This window comes from Diplotaxodon limnothrissa, linkage group LG5, assembly GCF_057381915.1.
Source record: "Diplotaxodon limnothrissa isolate DT_005_m linkage group LG5, D_limnothrissa_male_GT1.1, whole genome shotgun sequence".
Taxonomy (NCBI): domain Eukaryota; kingdom Metazoa; phylum Chordata; class Actinopteri; order Cichliformes; family Cichlidae; genus Diplotaxodon; species Diplotaxodon limnothrissa.
In genome coordinates, this window is record NC_140600.1 from 13,185,316 (window position 1) to 13,199,758 (window position 14,443).

A 14,443-nucleotide genomic window follows, 5' to 3' on the forward strand; every position below is an offset into this window, starting at 1 on the left:
AACAAGATCGAAAATAAATCGATAATTTAATCACATTATGTTAAGAATTTTATAAGAGGCCTTTCAATTGCTTACAGCGTATGGACAGTGTGTCAATATGGAGCCAATTTGAGCTACTTGGAATGTAAGTAGGCTTTACTCATGCACCGAACATTCATACATTTTCGTCCGTTTATCCAATTCAGGGTCACAGAAGGGCCTGTACAAACCTATACCAGCTGTCATGGAGCAAGAAGCAGGGTAGACTCTGCACAGGTTGCCAGTTCATCACTTTCTACCAACATAGGGACTGGCAACCATTTACACTCACACCTACAGACAATTTAGAACCACAAGTTAACCTGTGGGATGAATCTGGAGTACCTGAGAGAACTTAAATACAGTTATATTTAATTATGCTTTTACTGCACTTTTGGTATTTTGACTTTACACTTTTTTATGCTCCACTACTAGGAAGCAAATCCAGTATTTTTCTCCAGTTTTATTTGTAAGATGTTATTATTTAAGATTAAATACATTTAATTATGATTGGATTAGAATTAGAATATAAAATGATTAGAGTAGATTAGATTAGATAACATATACATAGGTGGAATCATCACCACAGTCACCGCCATTAATGATGTTTGCACAATCGTCTATCGTTAAACAGAGTAATATCCAACCACCTTTCCATCAATTTTCTTAATCGCTAATCTATTTCAGGGTGATGAGGGGTTGAAGACATTCTCATCTATCACTGGGTGAAAGTGGACCAGAGTAATTAGTATATTTTATTTTGACATTTTGATAGCAATTAATTTAACCTTGATTTGAGCCTGATAAGTATCTACTTTCACTAGGAGTATAGCATTTTTAAACTTGCAAATTTTGAACTTTATAAACAAAGTATTTCTGTAGTATTGTTATTTTTAAGTGATGTAAAATGTCTAAATTACTTTCACAGCAACACTCACTGCTGGATTCTATTCTTTATCTGAACACCTGCAAAGTGCAATTGTTCTCTGAAGCGGAGTGGAGATATAAGGGTTCTTCTTCTTCTTCTTCTTCTTATTATTATTATTATTAGGCAACAGTCGACTGAGGTGTTCACTTGGAAAGAGAAATGTACTTACTATTCCACAATTGTTAATATTCATGCATACGCAAACTTTACACAAGCAAATGCACATGCACAATTCAACTTTCTCCAGCTGGAACTTTATCGTATTTTACAGAAACTCCTTCAAATGCGCGTGGCTGAGGGGAATACAGCCAATTGCTTATAATCAGCTTTCCCGCTCTTTCTTCTGTATGTAAATCTTGATGTCAGCCTTACTAACAAATACTTAAATCGGGCTTTCAAACCAATTATGTTATTACGGCTTGTTATAATGCGATTACAGAGCTTGATCTGGGTGATTGTCTCTTTAAGAAGCAGTGAGAGTGAGAGGAGGTGGTGCGGTTTCACACCCCGGGGTGGGAAACATGGGCGGGGCCAGAAACCGCTGAGTGACAACTGCTCAAGGGCTCTCCAACTTCGCGAGGCAGTGAGAACCCGCAACGACCAATGAGGTTAGGCTGTAACCCGGCCGTCAACTCTCACCAGCCAATCACAAGCGAACCGGGGGAGGACCATTGAATTGCTGTTGTGTTTCCAACATGGGATTACCGAAAGGTCCCGTAGGAAAAAAAAGGAAAAGTAACTGGGTAAGGGGGAAAAACTCATGGTGGTACTGAACGCTCAGAAGGAGGAGGAGGGGGTACTCAATTTAGCTATTAATCGCATCGTCGAGATTTTGTGACCACAGACTGTACCTGATAAGCAGCTGGTGGAGAACACCGGGCGTGCGGGGGGTTTAAAGTTGGATGTATTCGACCGCCGCGGTATGGACGACATGCAACGTTCGGCTTGAGAGACCAGCGCTGGAGTTTTCACCACTGTTCCTGCGAGCCCGAAATTATTTCCTACATATTCAAATTTCTGGTTTCGTCTGGCAGTTTTCTTTTGCTTAGTGTTTACTTTTTTGTGCTACTCCGCTGATCAACTGTTACTTTGAGAGGTGTACAGGCGCAGTGTCCTTTAACGTCTGACTGTTGCATGTTTTCAGAGGTCGGCAAAAGCAATATCACTACTGACAAACTACATTTAGCCTTTTATGCACAAAGTTTGGAGAGTTAAAGGAGTTCGCTGTAGCAGAGTTTCGCTGCTAGTCCGTGATTTACCTTTCATTATTTTTTTTAGCCCGCCTCGGACGCTAGAGGAGAAAGTTGGAAGTGGGGGACTTGTGTCAGAGATGAATGTTTCTGGGACGGAAAACATTTGGCTGCCCCAAAGTTGTCCGTGCTAGCATCTTTAGTACAAGAGGACAATTAATGCGTTATAACGAGCTTTCGTTTTTTTTCGTAGCCACATTAAAGACACCAGGTTGTGGGCACCGGGAGAGAGCTCAGCAGCCGCGCTATTAAAACTGGATACAAAATGGCGGCCTTCCTGGGACGATTTGGATATCTGTCTCGGTGTATTTTTTATTTAATTTTGTCGGTCGAATTCTTTCAAAGTTACGGATTGAGTTCAGACACACCATGTGCCCAGAACTGTACCTGCAGTGGCGACTCAGTGGACTGTAGTAATCTGGAGCTGACGGCGACGCCTTTGGACCTTCCACTTCGGACTGTTTCCTTGTAAGTAAAGCGCTTAGTTGCTCTAACCTATTTATTGACCAGCCCATAACGGGATAACAGTGTAAAAACGTGGACAGCAGCATAGAGTGTTAGGGCTTTATTTGCTTAAACACGCCGACAGCACGGCTTTGAAGCAGAGGACCCCTGTTGGTACGGGGCTTCTCCCCAGGAATCCCGTCAGAGAAGATTTTTGTGGGTCTGCTTAGAGTTGCATAGTTTTGCTTATGAACTAAAACAGAGGGGGGAGTGACGGGCAGCTGTCATAGAAGCTATGCCCGTGCCTCCTTTCTAACTGTATGTAAGCAAACAAAACTGCCCCCCTGCCCCGCGCGTTTTGTTTTCAGTTAGTTACCCCGTCAAAGTACTCCGGAGGCCCCCCGCGCCTCTAGAAAGTGACGGAACATTAAAACTTTACGCAGGTAGACCCTGAACATCATGTTGTAACTCCACTTGAGCTTTTTTGTTTTTCATGCTGTTCGTAAATTAAAGTCGCATAATCTTTCACAACTTTGTACCCCCCAAACAAATAAAAGCATCTGTGAGTTTGACACTTGGCCAGATGCTGTGTTGAAAGACTTTTTGTGTAGTTCGGGCATTCCCTGCTGATGTTTTTTTTTTTTTTTTTAATTTTTGCTTAAATAGTCAGACTTGGGGAGTTTTACTCAAAGTAAGTAGGTTAACAGGTGTTTTTGTTATCGCGAGAAGAGCCACGTGCGCAAACGTGTATTCCAAGTTGTCTGCACTTAAAAGGGTGTCAAAGGCTTTGCTTTGTGAATTATCGTTAACTTCAAGTCATTCTGTATTTTATAACGCACTTACTTTTAGAGATGTGATTGAATGTTCCAGGCTCTGGTTTATCTTCATGCTTAAAAAAAAGATTTATCTTTCTGTGCCTGGCACATGTGCCTTCGGTTGCATCTATCTGAAGGTGTATTCATGTTTCCAGTGTTAGAGTGAGCAAACAGTCCCTGCAGCCTGAGCAAACAAATAGACCCAAACATGTCATAACAAATTAACCGTCATTACTCAGTGAGACTTATGACAGGTATCATCCTGATTCCCCTTTCTGTCTCGCTAGATTCACTTCATAAATTCAATTTCTTGGGAAAGTCACCGGCTCCTGGAAGTAAAGCTGACAACAAATGAAACTCTGTCTGCCAGATCATTTAGGAAATGAGCTAATTTGGCACATTTTTATAAAACATCCCCCAATGTATGGGGAACTTAAGCACTTACCAGACTGAATTAGATAGTTTACTTACAGACAACACTGCTCTCTGTCCTCCCTGTTGACATGTTGTTTCTCACTGGAGTATATTGCACCCACTGTTTCCAGTGACTTTTACAAATCCTTAAACTTTTGAGATTTTTTAGTGTTTGTGTGTGTGTGTGTGTGTGTGTGTGTGTGTGTGTGTGTGTGTGTGTGTGTGTGTGTGTGTGTGTGTGTGTATTCCTGGGAATTTAGATAAAGGCCTTAGGACTGTTCTGGCTCCCAGGTTCCTGTTTGAGGCAGTTTTTCTTGCCCCATGTAGTCAGGAATGCAATGGCTTTAAAAAGTCCTCAGAAAACACGAATAATGGCACTTGTGCCTGAGTAGCCCCGTTGCCCTGAAGCACCTCTTAGCCATTCTCAAGTGCAGATGCTGTTTATCATGCATGCACGCAGACTCACAGTACTGCCCTGTCCTCTTGGACAATGATCATGTATTGTGGGACAAATGTCCCATCTGAAACTGCTGCACTGGACCTTTTGGTTTGTGTGAAGACAGGGTTCCCCGCGCAAGCCCTGTGCCGCTCCAAGTCGGCTTCTGTTATCTCGTCCAAACCTTATCAGGCAGAGATTTAAGGACCCGCAATCTTTGTTGTTTTCAAAGGGAATGGCTTTATGGCTTTGAATTATCTTTTAAAACACCTAGGTTGCATATTTCCACACCACTTGAGATAGTCACATTGTGCTGGCGGCTAACTCAAAGGGAACCAGCTCTTTGCCTCTGGGGTCCGTAAATGAGCCAGATTAGTGGATGATTACCGTAAACCCAAAGAGGCAAATACGGACAATTTCACCTGTGGCCCAATGTGATCCCATCATAGTGAACCCTGTGCTAACTCTGTCCACTTATGTGAAAACAATTTATTTTATTTTAGGGTATGCAGCAGTTTGGAAGGTTATTTTTTTATTTCTGTGCACTAGAGCTTGTCTCGTGTGTGGTGCATGATGTGCACAGCTGAAAGGGAAACTTTGGTATTGTTGAAAAAGACAAGATAGAGCAGGGGCTGTGGTACAGTGCAACAATAATAGTTTTAGCCTGTCAAAAGAGCTGAAAGAGTCAGTGTGCACAGTCCCTGGTTTCAAACAAAGTGTGCTTGTCTATCTCCACCTTCAGGCATCTTAGCCAAGTAATCAGTGTGGAATCAGTTCATTGTTATGATTTCCCCCTGGGGAGGGAGCGGCAGTGGTGGTGCAAGAAAAGGCAGCATTGGTGGTTGTCAATAAACACAAGGCACCCACACCAGTTTTCTTCTCTCACTCAAGTGCGCAGTGCAGAGGCTTCCCATAAAGGAAAAATTTCATCATCACCTGAGGTAAACGAGTAGAGGCTGTTAATCCACAACAACAAGCACCCTCCGTTAGTCAAACATACAGCGTGCATGCTACAGTCGGAAGCTTTTAACCCTTCAACCCTCTTTTCTGCTGTCTGTAAAATGAACATGGTTCAAGCAGCAAATAAATGAACATTTCCCACCCTTTTGTGTGGGTGAAGAACGATAGCGCTGTCATTTAGCTGCTGCAGTTATCCTCACACAGGCGCTTAAATTGGGATTACAGTAATGAACCATGGCTCTTATGACACAGCAGCGCACTCGAGGAAGCTGCTCTTGGAGAGAGTTATCATACCTTCACCAAGATGTTGGAGAATTTCAAAGCTTTTAGGCAGCAAATGATTGCAGCAACATTTTTCTTTTACACTTTGTGTTAATAGAACTGTATAATGTCAGGTTAAAGCCACAACCAAAGCAGCTCTTGCAGTTGTTCCCTGTGTTACAGAGTCAGGGAAAATGGATGAAGAGTGTAGTTTATTAGAATGGATCTGGAAAAGCCGATGAGCTTTTTGGCCAGTCAAGACAAGTGGCCAGTGGACCGGTGTTATACTGCAGTTCATCCATTACTAGCAGCCCCAAGTCCACAGAGTCCACATCCCTTGGTGGAGAGAAAACAGTAATGCTTTCCAGTTGTCAAAATAATCTCTCCTCAGGATCTTGTGAGAAAGTGGCCTTGATGGTGCATTCAGGGAAACAAAAGATGTTAGCACATCCTGCCTGGGCCACAGAAAGAACAGAGACAAATAAGACTCAAACTTTTAAGGGAAAAATGGGTGATCAGAATCAGAAAGGGGTTTATTGCCAAATGTTGAGCAGGTTTACAACATTAGGAAATTGCTGCGGTGCTTCAGTGCAAACATAGTGTCATAAATAGCACTTAAATAGACATGAAAAAATAAAAGTAGGGATAAGAATTAAAAGTGCTACGTAGAAAGATATGTGCAAGAGATATACATGAGATATATACACGAGAATAAGAATTAAGAGTGCTACGTTGAAAGATATATACATGAGTGCAGGTGGTGATCAGTGCCAAACATGGAATGATGCAGTGAACACAGTGATTGACCAGGTGTGGAAATGTACCCTTAAAAAGAAGCGTATTAGCTACTTTTTGCTATTTTAGATCATTGATTACTGTATCGCAGTAATATTGATCACTATTGATCACACTAGAATGCTTTATTGCCCCCCCCCCTTTAAGCACATGAGATTTATGAGTGAATGCCTAACAGCCTGGACATCCAGCCTCTTTGAAACCTCTGTGGTTATGAACTTCTTCGTTGCACTTGTCCTTTCCTGTTTTACATCAGTGCTTGTAACATTTAACAAACTGTCCACCACTCTCAGATGTTTGCCTGTTGTTTCTGATTGATGAATAGCCTAACAACATATAAAGCAAGTTTACTCTCACAAAGTCACATATTCCCTCTCAGGAGTGGTGTCTTATCTTATTTGCAGCCACAGTAATGTGTATTAAAAGCATTTTTGCCCACTGTGCCACTGGCATAATGGGATTTTGCAAGTAAATAAAAGCATGAGCATTACAGATTTTGGCTGCGATTGCGTGCTGGGATAGAGATAAAGCAGATGGAGGGTGTCTGTTTGCCAGCGTCTCTCCGTCTTTTCTTTTTGCTATTTGTTGTTATGGAAAGTTCCATCTTTTCTACATATATATTTTTCACTTGAATACTGAGCCCTTGAATCACTCACCTGCTCTCAAATGACCCCCTGTGTAATGTGGCATTTTGCTAGTGGTTTCCCAAGTTTTTACATGTGCTGGCCAAACTCTCTGCTGCAAGTCATCCCCAAAGTGTAGCCTTCAACCTCACTTAAAGCCTTATTGGTAAACGCTACCCCCAACAGCTGGTTTTTGGCTTCTACCTCAGGAAATAGGTTTGTGTTGGTGGTTTCGGGATGGAGAGCCCAGATGGTCGATTGCAGACTGGTTACTGGGGGGGGGGTGTAACTCTGGATCACCTGGCCTGTGGGAGTAGGAGTTCGTGGAGAGGGATGCATTAAGCGGAAGTGTCTTGTTAATGCCACAGTCTGCTTCTGCTTACTGAATCTCAGCTCCACTAGTTGGTGAAAGTCCTCTCAGTGGTCAGAAACCTCAACCACTGTCACACATGTTGTAACACACAGTGGAAACCCAAAGGAAATTGCATGTTACACAGCCGTTTGCTTGACTGCCACATATATGCAGAAATAACACTTTTATTTTCAGGTAGTGTTTTGCTTCATCTAAGCTATTAATAGACACACAAAATAGGTTTAACCACTAGTACTATGCTTGCCCTGGGTTTACTTTTTCCATCATGGCCATTTATACTGTCAGGGATTTTGGATTTTATGTTGGGACTGACTGATGTATAAACACCACAGTGCAGAAATGTTTCGTCTCTTGCTTAAACACATCAACATTTGAGCAGCTGGGGCAGAGATACAGCAACAGCACTCAGCAGGGCTGAGCCCTTTGTGGTTTCTAGGGCATTTCTCGCTACGCAGCCTTGTAATCTTGTGGTATTGGTGATTATACCAAGTTTGTTTATTGTCATAGTTTTGCTGGCCTTGCGACTTTCATGTCTGGTAGATATTTTGTAGACCTAACTTGTGTGTTTAGAAGGCTTTAGGATGATATTATCATTGGAGGTGATCTTTATCAGGCCCACGTCACTTTTCCTCCCACATCAGGCCATTAGATTTTCAGGTTAGTAGAAGTATTGGTGGTTCTTAGATGGAAGATTAAATAGAAGTCTTGTTTTTTTTTAACCGGCTGAGATGATTCATGTAACGCATTAGCTGTGAACAAATTAGGAAGAAATGGCTAAAGCTTGATCCTCTACTCTAATAAGAGCAGATAAAGTCTGACATTAATATGGAGATATGGAATGAGCTCATAGCCTCACGCTGGCTCTAATGACAATCAAACAGCTGCTGCCACAACTCATTCGACAGGAATTCAGTCAGCAGAATAGATGGCTCTTTTGTGAAGACACTTTAGGGCGCCAAGTTTTTCTTTTTTCTCTTTTTTTTCCTCTTTTCCCTCTACCCTGAAGTCAGTATCTACAAAGTGGGCTTGATCAGTGAATCATCTGTGAATTCTGTACATCTGGTAAGAGTTTGGGAATCTGGAGAAGATGTTTGGGGGAGAAAAAAAAGTGTGACTTGGAAAGAGTGAGAGGTACTGCGCAAGTGAAGCAGCTTCACCCCAGAAAACAGACAGCCCTTCGAGACACAAGGGGAGATTGGAGTGCTAACTTGGGCCAGATTTTTTTTTTGGCCTTTGTACTTTCTGATACTGTAGAAAACAGCATCAACTTAAATCCCAAAACAACCACATATTAATGTGTAATCATTATTACCATGGGTAATTATTGTTCTGCTAATAAAATAAACATCACTGGGGAAGGAAATTAACGAATGAAAAACTGTCTGTCTTTTTCTTCACTTTGAAGTTAAGAGCATTAGGCCAGACTACTAGACAGGAGTACAACAATACAGTGTTTATGTTATTCTTCGAGATTAATTTGGGACACTCATTTCCCTGTACTCGGAATGATCTAGCATGGCGCCATTTGTAAAACATTACACTGTTATCACACTAGACGGCAGGAGCATGCTCCTGCATTAAACCCTTGGTTTGCCTGCTGTGCAGACGGCATCAACGGGTTTGTGCTTCTCATATGGAGTGCCCAGTCTCGGGTCTGTGGGCCCAGCCGTGGGTTCAAGCAGCGCCTCGGGCTGCTGCAGAAACTTTCCCCAACCTCGTCCTGGTTTGTTTGGAGTGCGCTGCTTCATCTCCTGCTATAACCCCAAAGCGGCAACACTCACAACGGGGCTGCACATGGCCCCAAGATGTGCCTGCATCGGAAAACTTCAGAGTCACGCTCCCTGTCGGGCTGATTTCAAAGGCAGGAGCAGCCTCTTTGAGTTATGTGTGTGGGGGCAGTGAGTATCTGTAATGCAAATGGTAAAATATGCTGAGCCCATCAGCACTACATCTCTCTGATCTTGCACCTAAGTTCTCCTTGCCCCCCCTTCCAAGGATCTGGTATTTACTGTGTTTCTTTGCTCCGATTTTAACGAGTCAGATTTATCACTTCTATAGTAACGCTTGTCGGCCAGTTTATGCTTTTAACCTTGTCGAAACTGATAAGATACCGGCCCCACTTCTCATTCGCTGTATGACTTGTGTGTAAAATGGTGGCCGGGAGCTGGTGTTAGCTTTGTGTACACTCTCACTGCAGTTGCCGGGCTATAAACTGGCCTTTAATGACAGGAAGAGCAGCGTCGGTGTGTGTATGTGTGTTTGTGTGTCTGTGTGTCTGGCTCTCTGACACGCAGGTTATTATTTGACCAGTTTTACGATGCCATGAAGTCGACCACATTAAAGAGCTTTTGTCTCACAACTGGGCTACAGAAGGCTCATCCCTGACATCACTTCACACTTTGAGCGAGCAAAGTTCACACTGCATTTATCTACGATAGAAATGGGAAAAGATAATGATGATGTATCTCTGTATGTCTAAGTCCCTGCACTTTTCCTCCCTCCTCACATCTCCTCTCCCACACACAGGCTATGCGCTGACTTACAAGTGTAGTGTCATACGCTATGACATCACTCCACTACTCACAGGCTTCCTCTACTCCCACAGTACCCATAACGAAGCAATTTTTTAAAGCTTTTTAATGAGTTTTATGTGTCACATCGGCTACACAGTCCAGAAGTGATGGTCTTCTGCAGGCGCTAGGCTCCATTTTTCTTTCTAAGACACCTGCTCTATGAAGCAGGCCTTTCATGAGTTTATCATGCTTGCTTTTGAAGCGTTCCTTCCCAGGTATACTCGGATTGAGTCAAACCTTCCAACTAGTTGTTAAGGCGACCAGCTTAGGATGTTGTCAATTGAAGTATGCCTGTTGCTGTTTCATAAAGAACCTTTGATATGTTCCATCTTTAAGTGTTTTAGGGTACTGGTACTGGGCCAAGTTGACTTGGTGGGGTTGTTGTGAGCAAAAACTAAAATTTTTAGGTGCAATGCACTAGAGACGGCAGAGTGAAAGTACATCCGAGTAACTAAAGAGGCAGCAGATTGTATTGTTCAGTTATTTATTTGGAGGATAAAATAATATTTAATAATTGAAAAAGCTGTTCCTCCACATAAACTCGCCCACGCACACCAAAGGACTCAAAATCTGAGGGAAAACATTGGTAGACTGTGTGATGAATGTTAATTGTGCCCCTTTTTGATTATCCAAAATGCTTTACTGGCATCAGCACATTAATCAGAACAGATTGAAGTCATTGCGAAAATTAGCATTTGATTCAACGTTTAGATTTTCCCACACTTTTTTTGGCTAACTACCTGGCTGAGAGTGCTTTTGAGTGTGATCCTGCTGACTAATGTCAAATAGTCCTGCCCATTATGAAGTAGTTGTACCACACAATGGAATGCAGTGTTTGAACCACTCTCAATTTTTTTTTTAAGGTAAATTGCAGTAGTGTTTGCCATGTTTAATAAAACACAGCTACACTTCGTTTTCCAGCTGGTTGAACTATACAGCATAAACTTGCAGAGCTTTATGGAACACTAAACCCAGTTTAGCATTTGAGAGGATATTTGGATAGTTCTTTTTTTTTTCTTCTTCTTCTGAGCATGTTTGTTTCTGTTAGTGTTGGCGTCTGCATCTCTCCACTCGCGGAGCAGTCGAAAACTCAAAGACTTGTATTTTTCTTACCCGATGCAGCAAATTCTTTCAGAAACTGCATGAGTGCAAGGTCACTTTCTGGAAAGCATTAACAATGCTTAAAGCTGGAGTCACATTCCCTCCTTCTTTCCTGCCATATGAGGGAGTGTGTGTGTGGTGGCGATGGGGGTTGGAGAGGGAGAGAACCCAGCCCTTATCATCACCATCGCCTCCTTTACAGTAGGTGTTAAAATACTGTGAAACTTATCTCATCTGATAGGCAAGAAAACAGATTTGTCTCAATGAAGTGGGAAGGAAAAGACGGAGTTGTGTAAATACCATAGGTGACTGAGGAAAAAAAGGCACAGGCGTGCTTGCATATACACACATAAAGGGCCAGTTCTGTTTGCTGCTGTGGCCTTTGGCACCAACCCGACAGGTTTACCCCCCAACCTCGACTTTGTTCCTTCATCCTGCTTTATCCTTCTCCTTATTTTAAACCTTGAGTATCATATCTGCAGTCAATTTTCTCTGCTTAATTCAATATTAAATATGAAAGTTAGAAATTAACAAAGCTCCATGATTGTGGCGTTTTTGGATAAATCTTTTACTTGCTTGTTATGCAGCATGGACTGCTGAAATTTCTTCTGCTATTTTGTGCCAAATGCAGGTTGATTAGAAACTACTGATAGCTTGTCCAGATGACGGCACTGCCTCTCATGCTGTCGGTGTTGGGTGTATCTTTGGCTCATTATACCTGCCTCTAGGCAAAGGCGATCAATGGGGACTCTGTGTGTGTGTTGTTTTTTTGGCTTCGTCATAACAAGGTAATTTCCTCCCGTTGCAGGGAACAATAATTTAGCGATCTAGGCCTGAATGGGAGGTGCCCCAGTAAATGATCATGACATAGACATGCATACACACCTCTCTGTCAGCCCCGAGGGCAGACACACGCTCTGCTATTATCTCGTCTCACACACACACTTTGAGAGAAAGAAATGGGGAAAAAGACTGTCATTATCTGCAATTGAGCACAGAAGACAAGAAAGGGAAATCTGTCAAGTGAGATGGCTATTGAGACTGATGGGCATAAATTGTTTAAGAGAAAGTGTTGTGAGCATGAAGTATGAAAATGGCAGGTTTTTTGTGTTTGTTTAGCTTCAAATTTATCTTTTAAAAAAATATATGTCGCTGTCCAGTCTGTGGGCTTTTAAGGCCACTGTGGTAAAAGCCCACTGTGGGACAAGAGCAGAATGAGGAATGCGTTACATCAGGTAAAAGTGTCCCCAGACTCTGGGAACAAGTAGCCATCTCTCGGCAGGCCTGTGAAACATTCCTGGGCCGTCTCTCACGTCTGGACAGAGGGATGGAGGGGCGGGAGGCAGGCGGCTCGGAGCTGTGGGCTCCCTTTGTCTCGCCTAGCCTAGCCCCACCACGCAAACACAAACAGCGCTCTCACTGCGGCCTGCTCTGCCAACAGGCAGGCGACATGCCAGCTAGGCAGGAGGCAAGTGTGTGACACAGATAGCACTTGTCTACGCGAGATAAACTCGATTCATACGGCGTGGGAATCTCGGTGAAAAAGCAAAGGTGTGTTAGCTGTGGTTTTTTTTTTACCTGCACTCTTAACCGCAGTAAGGCTGTGTCACTGGACAAATCGCTTACTAATAAGCTTCTGTACAAGTCAAGTGCCAGCTATTAAATACACCGTTAGCTGAAAGTGCAGATTGACTGCTGCAGATGAATGGCCTGTGGGTAATGTTTGGAAAGTGAGCCAGGAGAGAGACGCTCTGTATCGATGGTATCGATTCGGGCCCTCCTTGAAGGCTGGCGTAAATTTATGTACTGCAGTGTTTTCAGGCATACTTAATGCAGACAGATGAGGATGTTTGTCAAATGGGAAACATAATTGCTGCTATTGATTAGGATCCTTATTTAAAGTGCTGAAAAATGCCAAGGACAAAAGCAATAAAAGATGTGAAACACCATTGCCCTGCAGGTATTTCAAATAATTGTTGTTTCCTGTCTTGTAATGAGCAACTTTTTGTTTGTTTTCAGAAATCTCGGCTACAACAAACTGACTTCCATCAGTCCTGAAGCCTTTGCCAACCTTCCCAACTTGAGAGAGCTGTAAGTAGTCACCCGCAGAGCACTCATGGTTTCTGCTGACAGTCTCCTTAAAATCTCCTAAACCCTTTTCAGTAAATGTGTTTGGCCCTGTTGGATTGTCACCTGAAGTGTCACCTGTTTTTTTTTTTTTTTTTTAAATAAAAAAATAAAAAATCAGTTACTTCATTCTGGCTAACTCCCATCTTTGCCGCGCCGCTTCCGAGCAGCATTCTCATATGTGTTCCCTTGAACTAAGTCCAATTGAGAATTAAGTGGTGGTTTTCTATATTAAGCCCTTTCCCCCACCACCTGATACTGTGGCCAACACTGGCCTTGTAAATATTTTATATGGTGAGGAGAGGGCTTGGTTTTGTGTCACTCAGCGCCAGTACACAAGGCACACACACACACAGATACAGGAACGTACTGGTGATACACACACTGGTGACATCTTTGGCAGGCCAGCGGGCCAGTCATACGCTCCCGGACATCTGTTTTACTCCCATGTTATTTTCAGTTTTTAAAAGGATGACTTGCCACTTGCTGTGCAGCAGACGTGAAAAGTCCTATATGTTGATTTATACGTGCTTTGACTGAAATGAGTTATAACAACCATATCTAAATATGTGTAGATATCTGTGCACACACATATATCTATCTATCTATCTGTCTGCCTGTGTGTCTATCTATCTGTCTGTCTGTATATAGTCAATTTTCAAGGGTGCTCCTTTATCAGCGGTTTGCTTCTCTAACCCTCTTCTCTCTGTGTTTGTAACTTTCAGTCGGCTAGACCACAATGAGCTGACCTCCATACCAGATTTAGGACAGGCTGCATCCAAGATTGTGTCCCTCTACCTGTGAGTATTACTACACTTACTGATTAACATGGCACCAGAAGATCTGTATCCAAAAGAGAGACCTTTCCCTTGTAGCCTGTGTGTGAGGTGCCCCTGTGTGTTCACAGCTGCAACACACACACATGCCCAGACTCACAAACAGTGACAACAACAAAGAGAGTTAAACGTTAGAGAGTGCGGTCACACTCACGTCTGAAAGGGCACAGCAAATATTGCTCTTTTAGTAATTTTAACAGATTGATGAAGCCAGCCATGCCTATGTATCCCATGTCTGCAGAGGGCTTCTGTTACTGTATTCTTAGGTCAGTTGCCTCACTGGCGTGCTTTTAAATAGTCTGTTGACATATGTTGAGAAAGAATAGGCCTTTGCATCTCATAAGTAATGTTGAATTCATGTGAAGGTAGCCACAAATGTGACTCGACTGCATTTAAATTAGCTGGTGTCAGTACGAATTTCTGTCTTCACGGATTAGCATGTGATGGAGTGAGCGACCAGTCCTTTTACCTTTCCATGTGGGCTTGTCT

General features: G+C 42.7%; 1 protein-coding gene across 2 annotated transcripts in view; it reads left to right on the forward strand.

The window, feature by feature from the left end:
* Positions 1 to 1,688: 1,688 nt before the first annotated feature.
* lrig1 (leucine-rich repeats and immunoglobulin-like domains 1) overlaps positions 1,689 to 14,443 on the forward strand; it is a 34,224-nt gene continuing 21,469 nt past the window's right edge. For both annotated transcript variants that reach the window (XM_085353072.1, XM_085353073.1), the window contains exons 1-3: positions 1,689 to 2,664; positions 13,011 to 13,082; positions 13,844 to 13,918. In XM_085353072.1, coding sequence (XP_085209198.1) covers positions 2,462 to 2,664; positions 13,011 to 13,082; positions 13,844 to 13,918 — 350 coding nt within the window. In that variant the 5' untranslated portion in view covers positions 1,689 to 2,461. The remainder of the gene's footprint in view (positions 2,665 to 13,010; positions 13,083 to 13,843; positions 13,919 to 14,443) is intronic.